We start from the raw sequence: 24,755 nt of genomic DNA on the forward strand, positions 1-24,755 counted from the left end.
CCGCACTAAACACTTGAGATAACAGGTTAACAAACTCTAGTAATACAGGAAATTACCTACACCCAAGGGATAGTTGGTTACTCTTCTTCCTTTGGGATTGGAAATCAAAGAAAATTACTAAAAATATACTGCCATCTGAAAAATTCTTCATCACATTCTAACTGATGTTAAGAATATGACTGCAAAGAAGACAATATTTCCACTAAATCTGTAAATTCAGTGGATTGGGAGATACTATATTAAGACAAAGTTACGCATTAAGACAAAGTTACGCATAAAGCCAAATACCCACATGCATAAAAGAAAATCAGAAAAACTTAAAAACATTTTAAACCAAAATGAAGCAAGAAGGACCTTATTTTCAGTATGAATATTCTCATTTTTTATAGAACCAAGGCTTTCTTTCCCTCTTTTCTGTGGCAGAGAAGGCTAAAGGTAAGCAAGACCAACAGAGAGTTTTTGGGTACCCTGAAGTCTCAGAGCCTATGCTGACATCAGCACTACTAGTGTTTGCGAAGAGATCAATTGGGTCTTTGAACAACAGATGTAATAATGGAGGTAGATGCTTCCAATGGAAAGCCTAACTCCACTGCTGGGTGCACTAGAAAGGGAACTGGGGAAAGGAATAAATTAGAAGGTTGGGATTAACATATGCACACTATATAAAACAGATCGACAAGGACCTACTGTATAGGTAGGTCTACTGTATAGGAATCCTACTCAGTACTCTGTAATAACTTCTGTGGGAAAGAATCTGAAAACAGAAATAAACATACGTATAACTCAATCACTATGCTGTACGCCTGAAACTAACACTGCGAATCAACTCTACTGCAATATGAAACGAAAAGTGAAAAAGAGAAAGAGAGGGGGTCTGAAGTCAAGGACTATGGCTCGCAGTGATCTGTGCTTTCAATTCACCAGAGTAAACTAAAGAAACACCACCCAGGACAATGTTCATTATTTATCAAACTTAGTAACATTGGAGGAAGGGTTGGTAATAGAACTTTGTAATCACTCCTTTGATTCTCCAGAGAAGTTAACCTAATATATACTTATTTTGAGCTAACTAGTATCCAGATGTTTGAAAAGAACATCAGTGAAATGCAGACATCTGCAAACCATGCACAGCACAAAATGTTTCTCAGCCTTTTAACGTAATTCCCAAAGATTTTCCTTACTACCTTCAAGAGCCTAAGATTGGTGTACAGTTAAGTTTTTCTAGAAGGAAAAAAATCGAAAGCAAAAACTGGCTACGTTGCTATGGTGATAAAGAAAACACACCAGCTGATTACGCTGAAAAAGATGCAGTGAAAACCACTGCCGAGTAGCTTGAATTTTTCTTCCTTTTCCTAGCTGACTCAAAATCAAAACATACAAAAAGCTCTTAGCGACTGAGGAAGCTTTGTTTTTTTATGATGAATCATTAACTAAATAATACATTCATGTAAATTCAAATGGTTTTAAATGTCACTTGAACCTAGATCTTTTAATAGGGTTTGATTTATGGATTAGAAATTCGATTCCCATCTGTATTTTGTCTTTTCAGAAACTATACTCAATAACCAAGAGTTCTGCCACAAAAATAGAAACCTATAAAGGCAAAGAGGACTTACAACTCTTACTAATGTTCACGCACTACCACACTTGCCATTTACTCATTAGAACCTATTTTCTCAATAACATAATCCCCTAATTCACAATGAAAGAACATAACTTAATTTAAAATGAGGAGAGAAGGCAAAGAAGCAGTGAGAAACCAGTACCTACCCAGCAGCAAGTAATGGCCATATAAAATACTCAAAGTCTCACAAAAATTCCTTCAGCCTCAGGAAGGAGTATTTACTTCAGGAGCTAAGGACTGCTTTTGAAAGTATCCATGTAAGAAGGCAGCGAACACTTCACAGTTTTAACCTATTATCAAAATTTGCCTTCTGGAAGTGAATGTCTAACAGATGCTGAAAAAAATGGAATGGAAAATGTATTTCTTTCCATTGAAATTTCAAAATTACATAACATATATGCCTGTCTTCATCAAAATTCAAATACGGAAAAGCAGATGTCTCCTGATTACCACTTATGACCTAATTCTCTAGGGGTGAATATTCTTAGCAACTTAAATGTATATGTATCCTTCCAAGTCATTTCCCTGCATTTATGTACATACATATCTATAGAACATATAGCTCTGTTTTATGCTTAAGTATTTAACTTACTGCCCAACGGATGGAGGACAGAATATGCATTAAGGGGGAGAGGGAAGATTCTGTTAATTTTTGTTTTATTGATTCCTTACTCTGATAATAGTACTAAACTTAGTCACACCTTCATACCAAATAGGTCTTGGGAATGATGCTAGTAAGACTTGTGAATATACAGTAGGTAACGTTTAGTAAAAGACAATTTGTTATAAAAAGGTTCAAAGAGGTAAAGGCTCACATTTTCAGATATCTAGTTTCATATCTATTATTTACAAGTCTAGGAGATATCTGAGAGGGATCTTAAGAGAGGAAGAGAATTATGGGGATATTGGAGGCAAGGTAGGGACAGGTGCCAGAGAGACTATACTTTGCAAGGATAAAGCTGAGAAAAATACATGCCTGTGTTTTTTCCTAAGGACCATTTTACACCAGAGTTCCTTTATTTTCAAAGCCCAATCCTCTTTCCTCGTAACACTTCTTTCCCTAATACCAGTTTTTCTATCAGTGTCTCACAGGAGAAAACCAACCAAGTTATCTTTGACTCTCCATTCCATGCACCCTACCTGCAGGGGAATCCCGAAGCTATCAAGGAGCCAATAATTGGTTCATCAGAACAAAAGGTGCTCTTATTCACCCAGGAAATTCTAAGGGCTTTAGGGACTCTGTATAGGATGCTCCTGCCAACCCCCATAACTCTGGAAATTACAAGGATTTCAGGGGCTGTGTTAGCAACCAGAGTCGAAGGCCAAATATTGACACAATGGGCACGCTCAGAACCCCTATCACTCAGGAAACTACACGGGTTTTAAAAGTTCTGTATTAGTAATCAAATGAATATTTATGCTATAAAACCCTATTTTTCACTATTGACAAACACAGTCTGTCCTCACGGCCCCAACACACACAGTCCTGCCTCCTGCTAGACCTATGGTCACCTCCTCTTTGACATCTCTTTATCTGAAATGACGTTTTTCCAATCTAAGTCCTATCCCGCTTTACCTACCTCTAGACAGTTTTTCTCTGGCATCTTCCTTGAACTCCTACTGCAGCAACATATTATTTAGAGTGCTTTCAACTGTGTCACTAGAATCCACCTGCAATGCAGGAGACCAGGGTTCCATCCCTGGGTTGGGAAGATCCCTTGGAGAAGGGAATGGCTAACCACTCCAGAATTCTTGCCTGGAGAATTCCATGCACAGAGGAGCCCGGTGGACTACTGTCCATGGGGCTGCAGAGTCGGACACGACTGAACAGCTAACGCTTTTTAGGAAAGGAAAATCAACCTTTATAATTTTCATTTGTGTCATCTTTCACATTTTCAACTAGCCAAGAAGCAACTCAGCAAAAGTAGAGGGTCCGAGAGACTTTCACCAGGAACAGTCAAGAGAAGTAATAGTGATTCACGATCAAGTCTGCTTGGTTTATAGAAGAGACACCCAGAAGAAAGCTATTTTAAAAATTATTGCACTGACTAGTAACAAATTTTGATTAACTCTTACATGATTCAATTTTTAACTTTTTACATGAATAAACCCACACAGTAAAGACTCAGAAGGTGGGTGCCGGAATCACATGGCTAGAACCTGAACTGAAGCCTACTACTTACTGCCGTGAACCCCTCCCCAAAGAAGACATTCTTTCACCTTGGTATCTGCATCAGGAAATCTGGGTCAACAGTGCATTCATGAGGTGGTTTTGAGGAATCAAAGCAGTGATGTATGAAACGCTCTTAGCGAAATGAATGGTGTAAGACTCAACAAATGTTATCTAGCCCCTTGTTTTGCCAGCTGACCTTTGTGAAAGCAGACTCTCCCAGGTACAGTTGCCTTTTGAAAGGTAATCAGAAATATTCTGAGCAGCCCTCTCCCAGACTGTCTTCTTGCCCTTCAGAAAACCTTTCCTGCCTTTATTAGTAGTATTAACACTTCAGTTTTGATAGTGTGTACTGTAATCTGCATTAATTTCTGCCTCTGGAAAGGCGAAAACATTGATTCATCTGGATAGCTAGGTCAGTTTTAGAGAACAGTTGTGGTCTGAAGACTGTTCACGGTTATCTTGTAGGAAAGGACTGGGAATAGAGCTGCTTCATTTTATAACTTTCACAAACATTCACAAAAATTATTCACAAATGTTCACAGATTATTAGAACATTTGTATTTTAACAGGGATTTGTAGGGTGGAGCAGTTATGGGCCCATTTATGAATCAACATGCTTCATTAAAGTGCTATTTAAAGGTTTTCCCCTTCATTATTTATAACAATCTAATTATTATGCAAAATAATCAGAAAAAAAAAAGTCTCATGTCAGAGACTATATAGCCTAGGAATTTTCAACATCCAGAAGTTGATATTTTAGGCTTTATTCCTCAGTTATCTTTAACATAACTGGAAAAGAAACAATTTTATTAAGCAATCTAAATTATCACCAACAGCGCTAAAGCCAATTTCTTCCCACTATATAAGTTATAAAGTCTACGTAATTCTCTACACGTAGCAATTTACATGTCAGTTTTACTGGAGTTTGATACATACTATTGATGTTTGTCCTCAAATTTTTGATGCCCCAATTCCTGCAACGTGTCCTTTGCATAATGAGTAAGTAGTAAGTGTTTGTCTTTCTGCATATAGGGTTTTTACTGCCAAAGCAAACTAGCCAGAGGAATTCACACCAAGCGACAGGAAGACGGAAGGACAATCAGGTCTCTTGTATGGGTCTCCTCCATTATCAGGGCTTTTCATTCCCTAGTATTTCCGGGGAAAGCATCTGGCTCCATGAAATAAAAAAAGACTCTTATAACAGCAACACCAATTCATATTTAACTAAACAATATTAAAAAGAACAACAGGGCTACTACCACAGGGCTAAGGGCTAGAGGGCAGAAGACATATAAGCTACCTGTGCTCTAAATGACCTTTCAGACTGAGTTAAACGTATAGACAGACTCACTCTAAACATACTACACGGTGTGAATTTATTCAAACTTACCTATGTTTTGACCGTTGTCAATTCAGCCTAAGAGAAATAAATCTGAAACATTTTTTTTTTTCAGTGTAAGCAGAGGAAGTCTCATTTTGAAACAGTATCAGTACTTTCTACAGTTTTCCCCGAAGTACTACTATTTACCACAAAATCAGATCCCAAAGGCTGAAGGGGGCTTCAATACTGTATTAACTCCAACCCTCATCGGGCTTCCCTGCCCCACCCCCTACATTCAGCTGCCCAAAGACAACAACAAAGACCATCTACCTCCTACTGTTTCTTTTTTGCATTTTGGTTCTTAAAAAGTCAGTCAATGGGTTAATATACACTTTTTTTGGGTGCGGACATTTGCAGCTAAATAAGACAATGTATCAGAATTACATCAGCTTTATTTAAATGATAATTTTAGAAAGTTCGGAGAGGAAAAGTCAGTCACAGGAATTTGGACTCAACATTTTTAGCCTGAGGACTAAAAGGGAGTGGGGGATGGGAGGACTGGAGAGGAGAGAAAACAAATTGACTCTTGCATCGATGAACTGCTCTCATCAATCTCTCTGCTTCTCTCCAATGAGTTAAATGATTTTTCTCCTAAAGAGGTACATTAATCTCAGGTAGAACCATAGCCAATAAAACACAGAGGGTTTATTCTGAGAAAGTTAATAGGAATAATCACTGATAATGTTTTCAGCATGTTTGAAAGAGTCTTCTCAAAGCGAATTACACAAGATTAATCTTTGCTGAAAATATCTCAGGCCTCTCTTGAAACTTTCCGTCAGAGCATGAAGCACACTCTTTTGCAAATCCTTAACAGATGCAAACCTACTGGCTTCCTTTAAACATGGTATGTGGGAAAAGAGAAGCATAAAAACATTTGTATTATTAAATATTTACTTGGTACACATTAGCTACCCTCAGTTCTTAAAACTACCTGTTTCCCTTACAGAGATTATAAATTAGATTGCTGTTTTGTTTCAACCTTAAGAATTTTATGTTGGGAAACTCAGGTGTAAGGTTGCTCTTGAAGAAAGATTAGAAAGCTGAGGATTGGAGAGAACAATGATTTAGAGCAGATAAGGGTCCTCCCCAACTCAAACAAGCTGGTTGAGAAGGCAGTTGAGTGAAGATGGGGAGAGAAGCATGCTTAGGAGGGTAAATTCACATGGCTAATCCAAAGCATTTAAAAAGTCTCAATCACCTAATACATGTTGTATTTCTAAAAATAGTTAATAACTTCCTTGTAGTATTTAGTTAGAAGTGAAAAAGAAAAACCCAGTGAAAATAAGTCCTTCTTGGAATATACATTCTCTGCAATAAGATGGGGATGATAAATGGCTAGGAAGATTCCAGAGTGTCATGAAAGCAAAGTATGGATGTCTATAGTACCTGTTTTGCAAATCATCTATTTAGTATCCTGTTCATTATCTTAAGCAATCTAAAATATGTTGAAGAGCCTTCATAGCTACATAATCCTTCCCAATCCCGCTCCCTCTGTATTCCTTAAGATAATATACTCATCAGTTTATACACGCTGATTTTCTTTTGTATTATCCTGCAATGTTTGCTACTGCTTATTAGGGGCAATCCAGTTTCTGTTTATATGCTGGGATTTAGCAGTGCTTTCAGGAGCAAACCTTCTTGTAAACAGGATAAAAAGAACAGAGAATTGTATCTTAACATTCCAGTTACTAGAACCTAGTAGAAACAAGCGCTACAATAACAGTGCTTTCTATAGCTGATGCCATTTATTCATGTTTTGGTATTAAAAACTATGGCAAGATGAAGAGGACTAACAAACTAGGGCAAACTTCAGTTGCTTTCGTGAGTTTGTGGAGCTGTGACTCATCATAGGAGGACATGGCATAAAGAAACAGAATATAAAGAACTTCAAAGAAATGGACTCAGATCCTGCAGGAAAACAAATATACTGGCTTAGCTGCGTCTCTCTTAAGCAACTGGAAAACAACGTCAACAAGGCACATAAACGTGATGTCCACTCTTCAGAAGCAACTACAGTTTAATATTTGCTAACTTGGCCTCTTCTAACATCTTTGCTTCTCTAGGGAGCCGGAATGTGAATTGCTGGTTTTGAGAATAAGGGAGTGGACAGAAAGAAGGCAGGCGATGTAGATGGACAGAGTGTGTTTTATATAGTATTGGGGCTGCAATGGGAAATCAGAGATCAAAGAAGTTCAAAAGTTGGTTTTAAAAGAGGAAATTGAGAGCTAGAGGATAATTAAGCTCTAAAGGTTAAGTCCTAGAAGTGGGTGGGGTCAATGCAAATTTAGCAAGAAGTAAAAGTAAATCATTAAGCAGTCTGAAGCAACCTTTGTTCCTGGGCTAAGAATGCCAGCAGAGCGCAAACTTTCCTCCTAGAGAGATTTCTAAAACTCATCCTTAGAAGTCAGCCAGTATTAACAGAACACTGGACCTGATTTACTCAGACAAAGGGTCCAGCCCAACATCCTCTGTGCTTATTAGGCAATCCCCAGCTGGATTCTACCTCCCCGAGTTCTTTATTCTACACATTTTTTTAGTAGAAAAAAAGTGGTTTTGCCACTGTTAAGCACGATTAAAAATGCACTGTGCGATTTTAAGGAGTAAAAAAGAGAGGGGAGCCTGTTTTTTTTTTTTTTTTTTGCTCAAAAAAAGCAATCTGACTGCAGAAGCCAAATCTACAGACATTCAAGAACTACTACAAATCTGGTGACTATCAAATTCTAGCCGATTCAACCCCTTTCTTCAAGTACTTTCCCCCCTCAAACTCAAATGTGGTGCTAGCCTGGACCAGTACACACCCCCACAGCTACTTCATTCCATTGGCTGGCAGGCGGTCTTGCAGTCTACACCCTTCAGATCTACCCTCGGTGTTTGTCTGATGTTACACTGTTCATGTATGACCATTTTGTGTGTGTGCGCAAAGCTGCCACAGCAGGAAAATAATTTAAAAGATGGACTATAATTAATAAATTCATTTAGTTAGTAAAACTGTAGATTTCGATTCATTTTGTTATGTTCCTGTATCATCTGTCACTACTGTGAAAGAGTGAAAAAATCTGAGAACAATTATTTCATGCTTTGCATTCGCTTGAGTCATAGAAGATCACAAAATCTTGCAGAGGCAGACAGATGGGGCTGTCATTTTCTTTTCTACAAGTGCTCTTCGTCAAGACCCACACTGTTTGTCACAGTGCCTAGGATCAAAAGAGCAATGTAGTGTCTTCTGCATACAGCATCAAGCTCGCGGGGGGAGGACCAACTACGGGGTGGTGATGGAGCAGAAAATTCACTATCCATCGGAGCCTGACACGGCTGAGGCCGGGACTTGGGGGAACGGGGACAGCGTGCGAGGGCGACGGTACCAGCCCGGGCTGGGCTGAGCGGTGAACCCCCGAGGCTGCAGGCCAGGCGGGGCGGGGCAGGACACAAGGGGCTCACCTCCCTTGCAGGGCGTGCGGTGCTGGCTGTGCTGGGCCCGGTAGCCCTCGATGACTTCCCAGGAGCCGTCGTCGCGCCGGATGGGGAAGGACAGGCTCAGCACATGGTTGCAGGGCTTGATGATCCGCAGGATGCCACGCACCCGGTTCCGCTTCTGCTCCTCGGTCTCCCGGGTCTTGAGGTCCTCCACCAGCTTGTCCTCCACGATGCTGGCACCGCGGTCAAAGAAGCCCTCCACCATCTTGAAGAAGTTGGGGTCGTCCTCGCGGTCGGCCGCCGCCTCGCTGTAGTGTCGCCGAGCGGGAGGCACGGGCCCTGGCTGCGGGGCGGCGACGGCTGCGGCAGCCTGCCCGCGGGCCCGGCCCAGCAGCACGGCCGAGTCGGCAGCCGCGGAGCCCAGGGCGGCGGGCCCGACGCGGGACAGCAGCAGCGCTTCACCCAGGCACCGGTACATGGCGGCGGGACGGAGGCCACGGAGGAGAGGCGCGCTCACAGGCCCGGAGACGGACGGAGGGAGGACGGGCCCGGCGCGGGCTGCCCTTTTAAGCCACAGCTTCCTGCCTTCCTGGCTATCCCCTCCCCTCCGGCGCTAGCCGCCTAACGGGGAGGACGGACTCTGGGTGCCACGGGCCAATGTCGCCTGTGAATGGCAGGGCGGGGGGCGCGCACCGCCCAGGGAGCCGGGCCTCCGCCTCCGCCGCGGCCTCGCCCGGCCTCCCCGGCGGCGGCGTGAGCCGGCGGGCACGCTCGGGGGCGCGCAGTCGCGGTCGGGCCGGACGCGCATGCTCGCAGGGCGGGGGGCGGGGCCAGGGCTCCCGCACGGGGCTGGGATCTGCGGGGAAGAGCTGGAGCCGCAGGTCTGTGCGCAGCCCGGGCCTCTCCCGGGGAGGGGTTTTAACTGCGGGCGGGGGGGGGGGGGGGGGGCCCTCCGTGGAAGAGGCCTACCCGCCTCGTGGGGGCGCTGAGAGTCCGGTCCCAAGCCCGCGGGCGGCCTGGCGGTGGGCCCAGGGTGGGTGAGTCATGGGTGTCCCTCCTTTCCGCCCGCGCGCGCTCGGGCGGGGCGGCCATCCTGTCACCCCTGCGCCTGTCTTCGGGTGGCAGCGAGAAGCACCGTTTGGAGGTCGGGCTAAGAGCTTGTCTTTATCCGCTGGGACTGAGACGCACTTTGGTCTTTGGAGTTGGAGTTTTAAAGTGTCTTGCAAGAAATGGAAAGGAGAAGGCTTGGGAGCTGGGGACTCCCTTGTTTATTGGCTTTCACCGCTTTAAGTTTTAGATTTTGTCCCATTCAACCACTGCGTGATGTTGAGATAGTTATGTGAATCGTTGTATCTTTCTGAAATTTACTGAGTGTTTCCGCATTTCAGAGATACGTTCTCGAAATAGTTAAAAAACAACACTATAGAACTGCAATAATACGCCAGGATATTCTTTCTCAGTAGCAAATGTACTAATAGTCCAGAATAGAATTTGTAAAGGTTAAAAGACATCAGGGTTTAATTATGTACTTACACAAACTTGATGAGAAATGCTAGTTAATAGACGTCTATGGGTACAGTTAGATGCTTGTAAAAGTCTGATGACTCAGTTTTTAAGACAAGCTATCAAAGGCCACATTACCAACTTAAGTGGTTCCAGTGTAGGTTGGTGATTTTAAAATAGTACCTTTTTGACCTGCAAAACGACTTTGCCTCCTGACGTTCACTTTATTCATCTGTTAGCATATGGAAGAGAATGTTTTAATTCTTACAATTTTCTGTGAAGTATAAGGTGACAACCTAGATCAATTAAATTACTTTCATCTATTCAGTGTACTGTCAAAACAAAAAAAGGTGGAGCTTATGTTTTATCTTATTTGCTAGACAGTTAATAGTCATTTATATTTGTATTGTGTTTTCAGTGGTAACTGTTCTCTGGACTGAATCCTGAATTTGTCTTGTTGGTCAAAGGATTAAGGTATCAAGTTTCCTTTTCACTGGATAGTGTTATTGTATATTGCAAAAACAACAACAACCGAAAACCTTAAAAAGTATCAGAATAAAATGATTAGAATCAGTAAACATGGAAATTCAGATTAAATTCTTAGGTATGGTTTGAAGAAAGTGTTTTAAAAGCTTAGTTTTATTGCACTTCTCTATCTCCTTCTTGATAACGACAGCCTTCAGAAAAATAAATGTTTAACTTTTCTTCTTCCAAGTTTTGTTCACCTGAATTCAAGAAGTTATTAATAGAGAGGCAATGGAAGGAGTGAGGAAATTTAACCGAGTGTGCTATGTGCCGATGTCTTATGAAATATCTCTAAAAGAACCTCCTAAAGTCGATTTTTAAGTATTTAGAATCTTTGTTATGTTTTTAAATTGTGTACAAGTTGTACAAAAAATTCAAACGGTAAAGATAGATTTTTTTAAAAAAGAGTGAAATCAAACACTACCCCTCTCCTCACCTTCCCATTTAGTAAGTAGTTGGAATGCTTCTTTTCATACTGAAGTAGGTATTATAATTCTTGATTTTAACAGGAGGCGGAACTGAGGCTTGCAGAGACCAAGTAAATAGCTGATCACCTAGATGATAAATAGCAGACTAAAATTCAAACTATATATCTGACTCCAAGTTCTGCCATTTCTAGTATTCCAAGAAATATTTCAATTATGTGTTGTATTTAGTTTAAAATTATTTACTGTGATGTAAATCTAGTAAGTTTCAGCTTTACACTGATGATTGCCTTTATAAAATATACAGATATTTTGCAAATTAAAGCTTAATTATTGATAATAATTTTCAGTTCAAAGGAAGACTTGAATTTAACTTGAAAGGAATTTTGGTCATTTGATAACATTCAATAAAGACAGTTCATTTTCTGCCTTTATGCATTTTCCTTAGCTGTTTCAAAATTCCAGGCCTTTTCTCTTTGATTCATAGCATGCTTTTGTGCTTTCAAGTGCTTTAAAAATTATTTTAGAAGAATTATTTTAGGATTTAGAAAGACATAGCATATAAATACAGGAACAACATGGTTGTTTTCAAAAATAATTTAATTAGAAAAGGTAATATATACTGTCTTAGATTTGTCTATTCTGGACATTTTGTTTAAACGGAATCATGCAGTCAATATGTGGTCCTTTGTGACTGGCTTCTTTCATTTCATGTATGTTTTAAAGATTCATACCTATTGTAGCATGTATCAATATTTCATTTTTTTAATGGTTGAATAGTATTCGTTGTATGGCTATAGCCCTCTTTCACATATATTCAGTTCAGTTCAGTTGCTCAGTTGTGTCCAGCTTTTTGTGACCCCATGGTCTGCAGCATGCCAGGCTTCCCTGTACATCACCAACTCCCAGAGTTTTCTCAAACTCATGTCCATTGAGTCAGTGATGCCATCCAACCATCTTATTCTCTGTCGTCCCCTTCTCCTCCCGCCTTCAATCTTTCCCAGCATCAGGGTCTTTTCAAATAAGTCAGCTCTTCGCATCAGGTGGCCAAAGTATTGGAGTTTCAGCTTCAGCAGCAGTCCTTCCAATGAATATTCTGGACTGATTTCCTTTAGGATGGACTGGTTGGACCCCCTTTAAAGTCCAAGGGACTCTTAAGAGTCTTCTCCAACACCAGAGTTCAAAACCATCAATTCTTCAGCGCTCAGCTTTCTTTATAGTCCAACTCTCACATCCATACATGACTACTGGAAAAACTATAGCTTTGACTAGACAGACCTTTGTTGGCAAAATAATGTGTCTGCTTTTTAATATGCTATCTAGGTTGGTCATAGGTTTTCTTCCAAGGAGTATGCGTCTTTCAATTTCGTGGTTGCAGTCACCATCTGCAGTGATTCTGGAGCCCCCCAAAATAAAGTCAGCCAGTTGCCATTTTCGTATATATATGTGTCTATATATGTGTGTGTGTGTATATATATATCTTCTTAAAAATTTTATTTGGCTGTGCCAGGTCTTGGTTGTGGCACATGGGATCTTTGATTTTTGTTGTACCATGTGGAATCCTTTAGTTTTGGCATACAGGATCTTTAGTTGCAGCATGTAGGATCTAGTTCCCTGACCAAGGATTGAACCCTGGTCCCCTGCCTTGGTAGTACAGAGGCTTAGCCACTGGACCATCAAAAAGTTCTATGGCCCTCTTTTTTAAATCAATCTTTGACAGACGTTTGGTTATTTCCACTTTTTGGCTATTGTAACACTACGACAAATGTTCTTGTAGACTTTTGTGTGGACAGATACTTTCAATTCTTTTGGGTTCACACCTGTTAGAGTTGAATTGCTGAATTATAGGGTAACTCTCTGTTTAACCTTTTGGGAAGCTGCCTAGCTGCTCTTCACAGCAGCTGGACCATTTTAATTCCTACCAGTGGAGGATTCCAACTTCTTTTTATTCTCCCAAACACCTGTTATTATCTGGTTTAAAGGTATAACTCATTTTGATTTTGATTTGCATTTCCTTGATGGCTAATGATGTTGAGCATCTTTTATTATACTTATTGACAGTTTATATATATAGATGTATTTTATATATTAATTAATTTTTATTGCAGGATAATTGCTTTACGACATTGTGATGGTTTTTGCCATACATCAACATGTATTGGCCGTCGGTATACATGTGTTTCCCTGCCATCATGAACCCCCACCTCCCTCCCCACCCTATCCTTCTGGGTTGTCCCAGAGCACTGGCTTTGGGTGCCCTGCTTCATGCATAGAACTTGCACTGGTCATCTATTTTACATATGGTAATGTGCATGTTTCAGTACTATTCTCTCAAATCGTCCCACCCTCGCCTTCTCCCACTGAGTCCAAAAGTCTGTTCTTTACATCTGTGTCTTCTTTGCTACTCTGCAGGTAAGATGGTCGGTACTGTCTTTCTAAATTCCATAAATATGCATTAATATACAGTATTCGTCTTTCTTTTTCTGACTGACTTCACTGTGTATAATAGGCTGCAGGTTCATCCGCTTCATTAGAACTGACTCAGATGCATTTCTTTTTATAGCTGAGTAATATTCCATTGCTTCCTTTTACGTTCATCTATCAATGGGTGTCTAGGTTGCTTTCATGTCCTAGCTATGGTAAATAGTGCTGCAATGAACGTTGCGGTACATATGTCTATTTCAGTTCTGGTTTCCTTGGGGTGTATGCCCAGCAGTGGGATTGTTGGGGTCATATGGCAGTTCTGACAATTTGTATGTATTTTTAAAGAGAGATGTATAGTCACATCCTTTTTCCACTTTTCAGTTGGATTGTCTTTTTATTGTTGACTTGTAAGAGTTTGGAGTTTTTAAAAATTTACTCTTGGCTGCTCTGAGTCTTGGTTGTTGCACAGGCTTTTCTCTGATGGCGGCAAGTGGGGGGCCACTCTGTGGCTGTGGTGTGTGGGCTTGTTACAGGGGCCTCTCTTGGTGCAGAGCACGGGCTGTAGGGTGTGTGGGCTTCAGTAACTGTGGCACATGAGCTCCGTAGGTGCCACTCGAGGGCTGTCGAGGGCTGGCTCAGTAGTTCCGGCGCACTGAGTTCTGGCTCATTAGTTGTGGCGCGTGGACTTAGTTGCTCTGCGGCATGTGGGATCTTCCTGGATATAGAACCCGCATCTCTTGTGCGGTGAACTTTCTACCACTGAGCCACCAAGGAAGCCCCTTTGTAAGAGTGATTTATTTTCGCTTTGTTTTCTTTTGAGAGCTCTTACATATTTTACAGGCAAATCCTTTATCACATATATGATCTGAAAGTGTTTACTTCCATTCTGGGGCTTGTCTTTTCACTTTGTTGATGCTGTCCTTTTAAAGGTTTTAAGTTTGATGAAGTGCAGCTTACAAATGCTTTCTTTCGTGGCTTGTGCTTTTGGTGTCATGTCTAACAAATGATTGTCTAATCGAAAGTCAGGAAGATTTGCACCTGTGTTCTAAAAGTTTTATACTTTTAGTTTTTACATTTTGAGTTGATTTCTGTACAAAAAGTGAGGAAGGAATCCAGTTTCATTCTTTCGCATGTGGATAACAAATTGTCCCAGCACTATTTGTTCAACAAAAGACTATTTTTTTCCCTCCATTGAATTGTCTTTGAATTCTATTGAAATCAACTGACCTAAACGTCAAGATTTATTTCTTCATTCCTTACTTCTTTTCCGCTCGGCCATGTGTCTCTCCCTATGCTGGTACCACATGGTCTTGGTTACTGGAGCTTTGTAGTAAGTTTTGAAATCAGGAAGTGTGATTTCGCTCCAACTTTGTTCTTTTTCAAGATTGTTTGGTTCTTCTTAGTGTCTTGAATTTTCTTTTTTTCTTTTTTTTTTTTTTTAGTGTCTTGAATTTTCGTATGAATTTTAGGATCAGGTGGTCTATTTCTGCAAAGAAGCCAGCTAGAATTTTGACTGGCTTAATGTTGAATGTGTAGCTCAACTTGAAGAGTGGTGCCATTTTAATCAGAACATGAACATGTCTTTTAATTTATTTGAGTCTTTTGAAGTTTCTCTCATTCATGTTTTGTCTTTTCAGAGTATCTAAGTTTTGTGCTTCTTTTCTCAAATTTGTTAATAAATATTTTACTCTTTTTGATGCTGTTATAACTGGAATTGTTTTCTTAACTCCATTTTCAGATTATCTGTTGCAAGTATACAGAAATACAGTTGAATATTATATATTGACCTTTTAAAAAAATACTCATTTATATATTTATTTGGCTGCCCTGGGTCTTAGTTACAGCATGCAGGGTCTTTAGTTTCAGCATGTGAGGTCTAATTCCTCACCAGCAATCCAACCTGGGTCCCTAGCATTGGGAGTGCTGAGACTTAGGCACTGGATCACCAGGAAAGTCCCTATATTGATCTTTTATCAATATAGGTCTCATTTATTGACTGAACTCATTTATTAGTTCTGATAATTATTTTAGTGAATTCATTAGGATTTTCTGTGTACTAGATCATGTCATCTACAGATACAGATAGGTTTATTTCTTCCTTTCCAATCTGGATGGGCTTTACTTTATTGCCTGATTGCCCCTTACTTTTTTTTTTTAATGTTGTATAGTATTTCATTGTATGAATGTGCCATAATTATTTTTAACTAGTCTCTCACTGATGGTCATGTAGGTTCTTTCCAGTTTCTTGAAGTAACAGCAGTGCTGTGGTGAATAACCTATTACATAGAATATCGGTTTCCAAACTCTTCATCTCAGGTCTTCTTTAGTGTCTTAAGTATGAGTAGTGAATTTGAACTGAGAAAGAATTTAGTAGTCACCATAATTTTACTTACAGAGTTGTTTAGTTCATATTTGAAAAAAATCATTGTCCTATTTGGATATTAAAAATGATAACATAAAACCAGCTGATATAAAAAATCAAATTTAATTTTTTAACAAGGGCTTTTAAAACAAGGAGCTAAAAATCTTTTTTTTTTTTCTAATCAGGTCCCCATGTTACTGAGTTTTATAGGGTTTAGTTCACAAGTGCTTGTCAGTACCTCATTATTCACCCAGATGAGTGTAGCGGAGAGAAGAGTATACCCCATAAAGGAAAGATCATTAGCATAGGTCTGAAGACAGGTCGAAATCAGATTGATTATATTCTTTGCAGCCAAAGATGGAGAAGCTTTATATAGTCAGCAAAAACAAGGCCAGGAGCTGACTGTGGCTCAGATCACAAACTCCTTATTGCAAAATTCAGACTGAAATTGAAGAAAGTAGGGAAAACCACTAGACCATTCAGGTATGACCTAAATCAAATCCCTTATGATTATACAGTGGAAATGAGAAATAGATTCAAGGGATTAGATCTGATAGACAGCACCTGAAGAACTATGGACGGAGGTTTGTGACATTGTACAGGAGGCAGTGATCAAGACCATCCGCAAGAAAAAGAAATGCAGGGGAGGGGGGTTCAGGATGGGGGACACATGTACACCCGTGGCAGATTCATGTTGATGTATGGCAAAACCAATACAATAAAAAAAAAGAAGAAATGCAGAAGGCAAAATGGCCGTCTGAGGAGGCCTTACAAAATAGCTGAGGAAAGAAAAGATGCAAAAGCAAAGGAGAAAAGGAAAGATATGCCCATCTGAATGCAGAGCTCCACAGAACAGCAAGGAGAGATAAAAAAGTCTTCCTCAGCAATCAATGCAAAGAAACAGAGGAAGAAAATAGAATGGGAAAGACTGGAGATCTCTTTAAGAAAATTAGAGATACCAAGGGGACGTTTCATGCAAAGATGGGCACAATAAAGGACAGAAATGGAATGGACCTAACAGAAGTAGAAGATACTAAGAAGAGGTGGCAAGAATACACAGAAGAATTATACAAAAATGATCTTCATGACCCAGATAACCACGATGGTGTGATCACTGGCCTAGAGCCAGACTTCCTGGAATGCAAGGTCAAGTTGGCCTTAGGAAGCATCACTACGAACAAAGCTAGTGGAGGTCTTGGAATTCCAGTTGAGCTATTTCAAATCCTCAAAGATGATGCTGCGAAAGTGTTGCACTCAATATGCCAGCAAATTTGGAAAACTCAGCAGTGGCCATAGCACTGGAAAAGGTCAGTTTTCATTCCAATTCCAAAGAAAGGCAATGCCAAAGAATGCTCAAACTACCGCACAATTGCACTCATCTCCCATGCTAGTAAAGTAATGCTCAAAATTCTCCTAGCCAGGCTTCATTGGTACATGAACTGTGAACTTCCAGATGTTCCAACTGAATTTAGCAAAGGCAGAGGAACCAGAGATCAAATTGCCAACATCCGTTGGATCATGGAAAAGCAAGAGAGTTCTAAAATAACGTCTACTTCTGCCTTATTGACTATGTCAAAGTCTTTGACTATGTAGATTACAGCAAACTGTGGAAAATTCTGAAAGAGATGGGAATACTAGACCACCTGACCTGCCTCCTGAGAAATCTGTATGCAGGTCAAGAAGCACCAGTTAGTACTGGACATGGAACAACAGACTGGTTCCAAATTGGGAAAGGAGTACTTTCCCAAGGCTGTATATTATCACCCTGCTTATTTAACTTATATGCAGAGTACATCATGAGAAATCCCGGGCCAAATGAAGCACAAGCTGGAATCAAGATTGCTGGGAGAAATATCAATAACCTCAGATATGCAGATGATAACCACCCTTATGTCAGAAAGCAAAGAAGAAGTAAAGACTCTTGATGAAAGTGAAAGTGGAGAGTGAAAATGTTGGTTTAAAGCTCAACATTCAGAAACTAAGATCGTGTCATCTGGTCCCATCACTTCATGGCAAATAGATGAGGAAACAATGGAAACAGTGAGAAACTTTATTTTTGAGGGGGCTTCAAAATCACTGCAGATGGTGACTGCAGCCATGAAATTAAAAGATGCTTGCTCCTTGGAAGAAAAGTTATGAACAACCTAGACAGCATATTAAAAAGCAGAGACATTACTTGGCCAACAAAGGTCTGTCTAGTCAAACCTATGGTTTTTCCAGTAGTCATGTATGGATGTGAGAGTTAGACTATAAAGAAAGCTGAGTGCTGAAGAATTGATGCTTTTGAACTCTGGTGTTGGAGAAGACTCTTGAGAGTCCCTTGGACTACAAGGAGATCCAACTAGTCAATCCTAAAGGAAATCGGTCCGGAATATTCATTGGAAGGGCTGCTGCTGAAGCTGAAACTCCAATACTTTGGCCACTTGATGGGAAGAACTGACTCACTGGAAAAGCCCCTGATTCTGGGAAAGATTGAAGGTGAGAGGAGAAGGGGACGACAGAGGATAAGATGATTGGATGGCATCACCGACTCTGTAGACATGAGTTTGAGCAGTAATCTCTAGGAGTTGGTGATGTACAGGGAAGCCTGGCGTGCTGCAGTCCATGGAGTCACAAAGAGTCGCACACAAGTGAGCAACTGAACTGAACTGATCAGTAATTTTGGTGCATCTGAAATTGTTTTCCAAGTCTGTGTGTCATAGTTTTTAGAATAATTTTTTCTAATATTTGCTTTTATGCTTCTGACTGATACTCAGAAAAGGGTAATTTTTTTTCTCCCCTAGTGTGTTTGTGTAATAAGCAGAAAAATAGTAACAGAAAGTATATCAAAGAGAAGGACCAGAAATTTTCAGAATTTATAGTCTTTTTATTTCTAAAAACCTTTTTTTTTCCCTTAATAAATCAAATGTCAGTTATATCTGTTTGGCTAGTTTGGCTAAGTTTTCGTTTTACTGTGTCACTGAATAATATTCAGCAAAGGTTTTCTCAAGTCTTGCTTAAGGATTCTTTCCCTGTTATGAGTAAACATGAATATCATGGTAGTATCTTTATCCCTTTAAGCATAGCATGCAAGAAACAATTTTTAAGAGCGCTGTTAAAAATTAACTGTAAGCCAGGATTTTGAGCTCACATGTATGTAATTCATAATGTCTCTGTCTCTTTTTTTAAATTGACATTTCTTTTTGTTTGTTTTCTTTATAGGTAAAAAAGATAGTACATTCAATTATTTATTATTCAAGGTGCCTCACCATTCAGCTCCACTTATTTATCTATGTAGATGACATGTAAATGCAAATCTTTATTCTGTCTTTAGCATTTTCTTTCTAGAAGTTTTAGATCAGTTTTGATTTCAACATGAAATTGTTTTCAATAGTAAGAAAGTGTAAGCTAAAAATTGCAACATGTCTCTGATGCTAATAAAAGCAGTCATAACTGAAAAATAGACTGGAGGCAAAAAGTACCTTCCCGTTGACCGGGATGAAGAGTTACAGGGGAAGCATAGACTTTATTTTGAAGCATGTGAAAGTGTTAGTTGCTCAGTTGTGTCCGACTCTGTGACTCCATGAGTATATGTATATTATACTGAGTTTGCCCCTTAGTAAAAGGCAGAAAAGAAAAATGAACGAAGCAGTAGGGAGTAAGGTATCTGAGACACTGGTAATGTAAACAGGTAAGTTAAGCAGTCTCTGGAGAAGAACCGGGAACCACTTTCTTGACATAAGAGAAGCCATTTTGTGATCTCTGTCTGGTTACAATGCTTGCCCATGGAAGAAGTCTGGCAGTAATTATGACCTTAAGGAAAGTAGGGGAATACAGGACAGAGAAAAGACAGTTAAACAGTAGTGCAGTGATAAAGCAGAGTCCTAGCTCCTCCTCACAAGATGTACATAGGGTAGCTTTGAGTTCTGCAGGAACTAAGGCCCCCACCCAGGTAGAGGATGGAATGATGCTGAGCCTCCTGACCTTAACCAACCAAAGCTTGGGCTCTGTTGATCTTTGCCCCAATTTGCTCCAATTTATTGTTGTTTTGGCCACACTGCTCAGCTTGTGGGATCTTAGTTCACTCGACCAGGGATTGACTGTACCCTTGCAGTGAAAATGAGGGGTTTTAACCACTGGACCACCCTGAAATTCCTTGTCCCAATTTTATGCCAATTTCTCCTTTACTCAGGCCTGTTCACGAATATGCATGTACCCTTAGCTTAAAACTTCCCCACTTTTTGGACTTCGCTGGTAGTCCAGTGGATAAGACTCCCTGCCGCCTGGGTTTGATCCCTGGTCATGGAGATAGATGCCACAACTGAGAGTTCTCACAATGCAACTAAAGATTCAGCATACTTCACCTAAGACCTGGTGCAGCCAAATAAATAAATTATTCATTTCCCTTGTGGCTCAGCTGGTAAAGAATTCGCCTATAATGTGGGAGACCTGGGTTTGATCCCTGGATTGGGAAGATCCCCTGGAGAAGGGAAAGGCTACCCACTCCAGTATTCTGGCCTAGAGAATTCCATGGACTGAATAGTCCTTGGGGTCGCAGAGTTGAACACGACTGAGTGACTTTCACACAAATAAATTAGAACAAAACAAAACCTCCCCACTTTTGCTGTTTGGGAAAAGACTACTTTGGGAAAGTTCCCAGGTGTCCTCCTTACTTGCTGCAAGTAATAAAGAAGGATCTGGATGTATTACAAAGATTACAAAGATCTCCTGATCTTTGGCTTGGCTGTGCCTGTTTGAAATCATTTACCTCAGAATGGGGCTTGAACCCATGTGCTGAGACTCAAACCCAGCCAAAACCTAGTTTGAGACTTGAACCCATGAGGCCAGGACTGGAACCCAGCCAAAACCCAGTTTGGGACTCTAACCCATGATCTTTTAATTAGAATCACTCACCTTATGTCTGGACTTACTGAGTCTCAGTGTAGAGGGAGTTCAGTGAGAGACAAAGTGATAGGCAAGAAGTGGATCTGTTCATACAGGATACTTATAAGAGATGCAGGTGGGCAGGCAAGGGAGCTCTGCCCTAAGGATTGAGTGGGCTACCCATTTTATAGTGAACAAGAGTGGGAGGGGAAAAGACCACCTTCTTCAAGTAGACAGAGATGCAGACGTAAGGCATACATCACTAGATCCTCCTTCATACTTGGCAGGAAAGTGTCTGACTCTAGAATGGTGGTGATGTTTTTCTTCCATCTAATGGCCTGGGGCATGTCTTGTGGGTTTGTTTATAGTTTTATGGTTGAGCAAGCCTGCTTCATTGAACAATGTCCCAGTAGCTTTCTTGAGGTTTCCTTCTCCATCTATAGTCCCCTACTGGGACTTCTACAACTACCTGTATAACTATTCTGTTCTATCCCTATCATACTGGCTAGACACCCACCAAGAGGCCTACCCAGTTTTCGAGTAACAGTAATGACTGGAGTCAGCTAAGTAGCAGTAGTCTAAATGCCCGATCTTGATAGCTTGCAGTGAATAGATATTTGCTTCCCTGGTGGCTCAGACGGTGCAGAATCCGCCTGCAATGCAGGAGACCCAGGTTTGAGCCCTGGGTTGGGAAGATGCCCTGGAGAAGGAAATGGCAAACCACTCCAGTATTCTTGCCTGGAGAATCCTAGGGACAGAGGAGTCCATGGGGTTGCAAAGAGTAGGACACCACTGAGCGACTGACACACACAAATGCCTGATCCTGATAGCATGCAGTGAACAGATGGACTGGCCCGCAAGTGACACTATCCTGATAAAGGTGGCTTAAACTAAAGCCATAAACTAATAACTTACCGGACGAGAAGGTGGCGCTAGTGATAAAGAATCCACCTGCTAGTGCAGGAGACATTAGGAAGAGTGGGTTTGATCCCTAGGTTGGGAGATCCCCTGGAGTAGGAAATGGCAACCTGCTCCAGTATTTTTGCCTGGAAAATTCCATGGACAGGCGCCTGCCTGGCTGTCTGTGGGGCTGCAGAGAGTCCTACACGACTGAGCAGCTGAGCACAAGAAGTCTGGATGCAAGGATATTCATTGTTGGTACAGGGCTTAGTTACCCAGTGATTTCTCAGCGTTATTTTTAGCAACGTGGTGATATCTTTCCTTAGGGTTGTGAGGTTCTGCAGTTTTCTAGGGGTCCCATGCAGATGCCGCCAAGCGTTACCTAGGGCAGCAGTTTCCTCCTGTACCCCCCTCTCTCTCTGTTTTAAGCGGCACTGGATCTTCATCGTTTTGTGAGGGCTTTCTCTAGTTGCGGCAGGCTGGGACTACTCTCCTATGGTGGGTGGGCTTTTCGTTGCTGTGGCTTCTCCTATTGCAGAGCATGTGCTCTGGACGTGCACGCTGGAGTAGTTTTGGCACACGGGCTCAGTAGTGGCAGCCTGCAGGCCTCCAGAGCACGCTGGCTTCAGCAGTTGCAGCACACGGGCTGTGGAGCACAAGCTCAGTAGAGTTGTGGCGCACAGGCATAGTTTTCCCATGGATGTGGAATCTTTCCAGACCAGGGATCAAACCTGAGTCCCCTGCGTCGGCAGATGGATTCTTATCCAGTGTACCACCAGGGAAGTCCTACATATCTCTTTATTGGTGAAGAAAGCCTTTTCCAAAGGCCTGCTGGCCAGCTGCAACTCTCTGAGGCCCCAGTAGATAGGATTATTAATTCATGCTCTTGCCATAACAGAGGCTAGAAAGAGAACTTTCTGGCACTGTTAGCTTCTGAGGTATAGGCAGGCTGTGCCAGCAAGGGAGAAAGTTGTGGAAGGAAAAATTGTTAAATTGGTAGCCAACAGTTTTTGCCATATTTACCATTGAAAGTAACTAATGCTGTCTGTGTTATCTTATTGTAATAATATATATTTTTAGAATACAAGTACAGTTTAAGATGGGTGAAACATTCCTAACACTGGGAACTGTCATGCTTACGGTTTCGTGTTCTCTACACTGAGGAATCTGCAGGTTCCAGTACCTTTGGAACTAACTGTCACTGTGTTTTGTGTTCTCTGTATTGAGAAATTTGCAGAGTCTTGTTCCCTTTGACATCTTATATAACGATGATAGTTTTAAGAGTATGTCTCCTGTTTTTTTGAAAAGCTTTTTACCATTGATAGCTTGTACAGCAATAACTCCACGCTATGGGGTTTACTCTGTTGCTAGGACAGAAACCCATCCTTAACTTCTGGGAAAAATCTTGAGAATTATAATGAAATATCAAATGCTCAGATGAAGCTGCTGTCAGCAACTTACTGTCCTTGGAGTAACACATAAGGCAAGTGGCTTAAATGAAAATAACTAGTGTGACCTCTATGTTGAAATCGGAAGTTCTTATCTTTGTTTCAGGCGTGGAAATGACAGCCTCATCACAGTCACTGTTAGAGTACCATATGGTCAGAAGCACAGCCTGAGAGTGGGGTCAGTATGTAAAGGTGTCCTTCAGGTCATTTCGTCCTCCACAGTGTCTTAATCAACCATAGAATCTTCATGATTGCATTCTTGTAGGGTCATGTAAATCAAAGAAACAAAAGGGGATTACATCTTCGATTCTAGAAGTTGATATCTGCCAGCCATCCCCAATGAAAATTTCAGTCAGCTATTTAAAAAAAAAAGAAAAAAATGAAGTGTCAGTGAAAAGCTGCTAATACACAAAGAACACGTATCTAGACATCAAGAATGTAGGACATTTGTGATGAAAGGTTCAAGTTAAAGCAAATATTTATCCTTACCTTCGTGTGTTTTTTCTAGGTCAGGTAAAAATGAATTTATTTTGAATAATAATCTGGTATATTTTTACAAGTCTATTCTAATTAATTATAGACTTTGACTATCTTCTGTAATTTCTTTTTTTTTTTTTTTTTAGTCTCTTTAAAAAAAATTCAATACAAACACCAGAAAAGTGAACTAAACTACCTTCAGGAAGCAATTACAATTGGCTTTATTTATTGGCTCCCTAAATTACTTCGAAAAAGTTTAAGTGGAAAAAGCTAAAAAAAAACCCAAGCCCTGAGAAGTTCCAAATCCTTGCCTCTTATGGTTTTAATTTATTTTAACATTTCCTTAGAGAAAACTGCAAAAGTGTACAAATGAGAATAACAAAAACCTATACATAAGTCCATAATACCTGTGCATTTTGAATTACAGGTGTTCCCCACTGACCCAGCTCTTGGTGTCTGAACTCAGAAACAGGATAGATGGGATAGTAAGGGATGCTCAGATTTTATTCCTAACCTGATTGTATAGATTCATATTATTTCTAATGTAAATCCCAGTTTTTTCATATTGGTTCTCAATATGGAAGATTTATATTTTTCTAATTTTTCTCTGTCGTTATCAGTGAAAGCCGTAATAATTGGCAAAAAATCAATTAGAATTTTAAACAGTAGGATAAAACCTGGAAATTTTGAAATATGAAATAATAATTCTAAAATATATATATATAGGATCATATAAGCAGTCCATGATATAATTAAGGGATGGATACATGTACAGCATCCCTCACTTTTGGGAAGTTCGATTTACTCCACTTTTATGAAAGACCTACATTAGTACCTATTTTTAATAACTGAAAGCAATCTGAAGAGGATTTTCACTTTTATGGAAAAAGGCAAAAAGCGAAAATAGCATTCAGCATTTGTGTTGAAGGGAGCCAGCTGTTATAGGGGTGGTCCACCACCAAACTCCTTCTCTGGTAACACGCTCAACCATAGCTTTGAACTGTTCCTATCTCGATTTATTTTATGCATCCCTTAGCTAGCTGTCTCCTAAGGTAATTGCTTCTTCGATTTATGCTGTTTTGGCTTAAAGATTTCAGAGGAATGCTCTACTTCCATATAATAGGAGAACACTGCAATTGAAAACAAAAAAGACTAAGTATTTTCAATTTTTCCACTTTTGAGAATTGATTTTTATTTTGAATAATTTTGTTTATAATAATTTTTCTTTAGAAATAA

At 40.4% G+C, this 24,755-nt stretch overlaps 2 protein-coding genes across 28 annotated transcripts in view; one reads left to right on the plus strand and one right to left on the minus strand.

Annotated features, from left to right (window-relative positions):
• Positions 1 to 9,133, minus strand: part of GLUD1 (glutamate dehydrogenase 1) — a 39,042-nt gene extending 29,909 nt beyond the window's left edge. Inside the window, exon 1 of one of the 2 annotated variants that reach the window (XM_060406339.1) lies at positions 8,617 to 9,133. In XM_060406339.1, the coding sequence (XP_060262322.1) occupies positions 8,617 to 9,070 (454 nt within the window). In that variant the 5' untranslated portion in view covers positions 9,071 to 9,133. 2 annotated transcript variants of the gene reach the window in all.
• Positions 9,134 to 9,424: 291 nt separating this feature from the next.
• Positions 9,425 to 24,755, plus strand: part of SHLD2 (shieldin complex subunit 2) — a 103,376-nt gene continuing 88,045 nt past the window's right edge. For 10 of the 26 annotated variants that reach the window (XM_060406351.1, XM_060406341.1, XM_060406347.1 and 7 more), the window contains exons 1-2: positions 9,425 to 9,473; positions 10,514 to 10,569. The gene's annotated coding sequence lies outside the window, so the exon portion shown is untranslated. Of the gene's footprint in view, positions 9,737 to 10,513; positions 10,570 to 24,755 lie in introns of all 26 variants that reach the window. The other 16 variants (XM_060406348.1, XM_060406357.1, XM_060406340.1 and 13 more) reach the window with 3 other exon arrangements.

This window comes from Ovis aries, chromosome 25, assembly GCF_016772045.2.
Source record: "Ovis aries strain OAR_USU_Benz2616 breed Rambouillet chromosome 25, ARS-UI_Ramb_v3.0, whole genome shotgun sequence".
Lineage (NCBI taxonomy): Eukaryota > Metazoa > Chordata > Mammalia > Artiodactyla > Bovidae > Ovis > Ovis aries.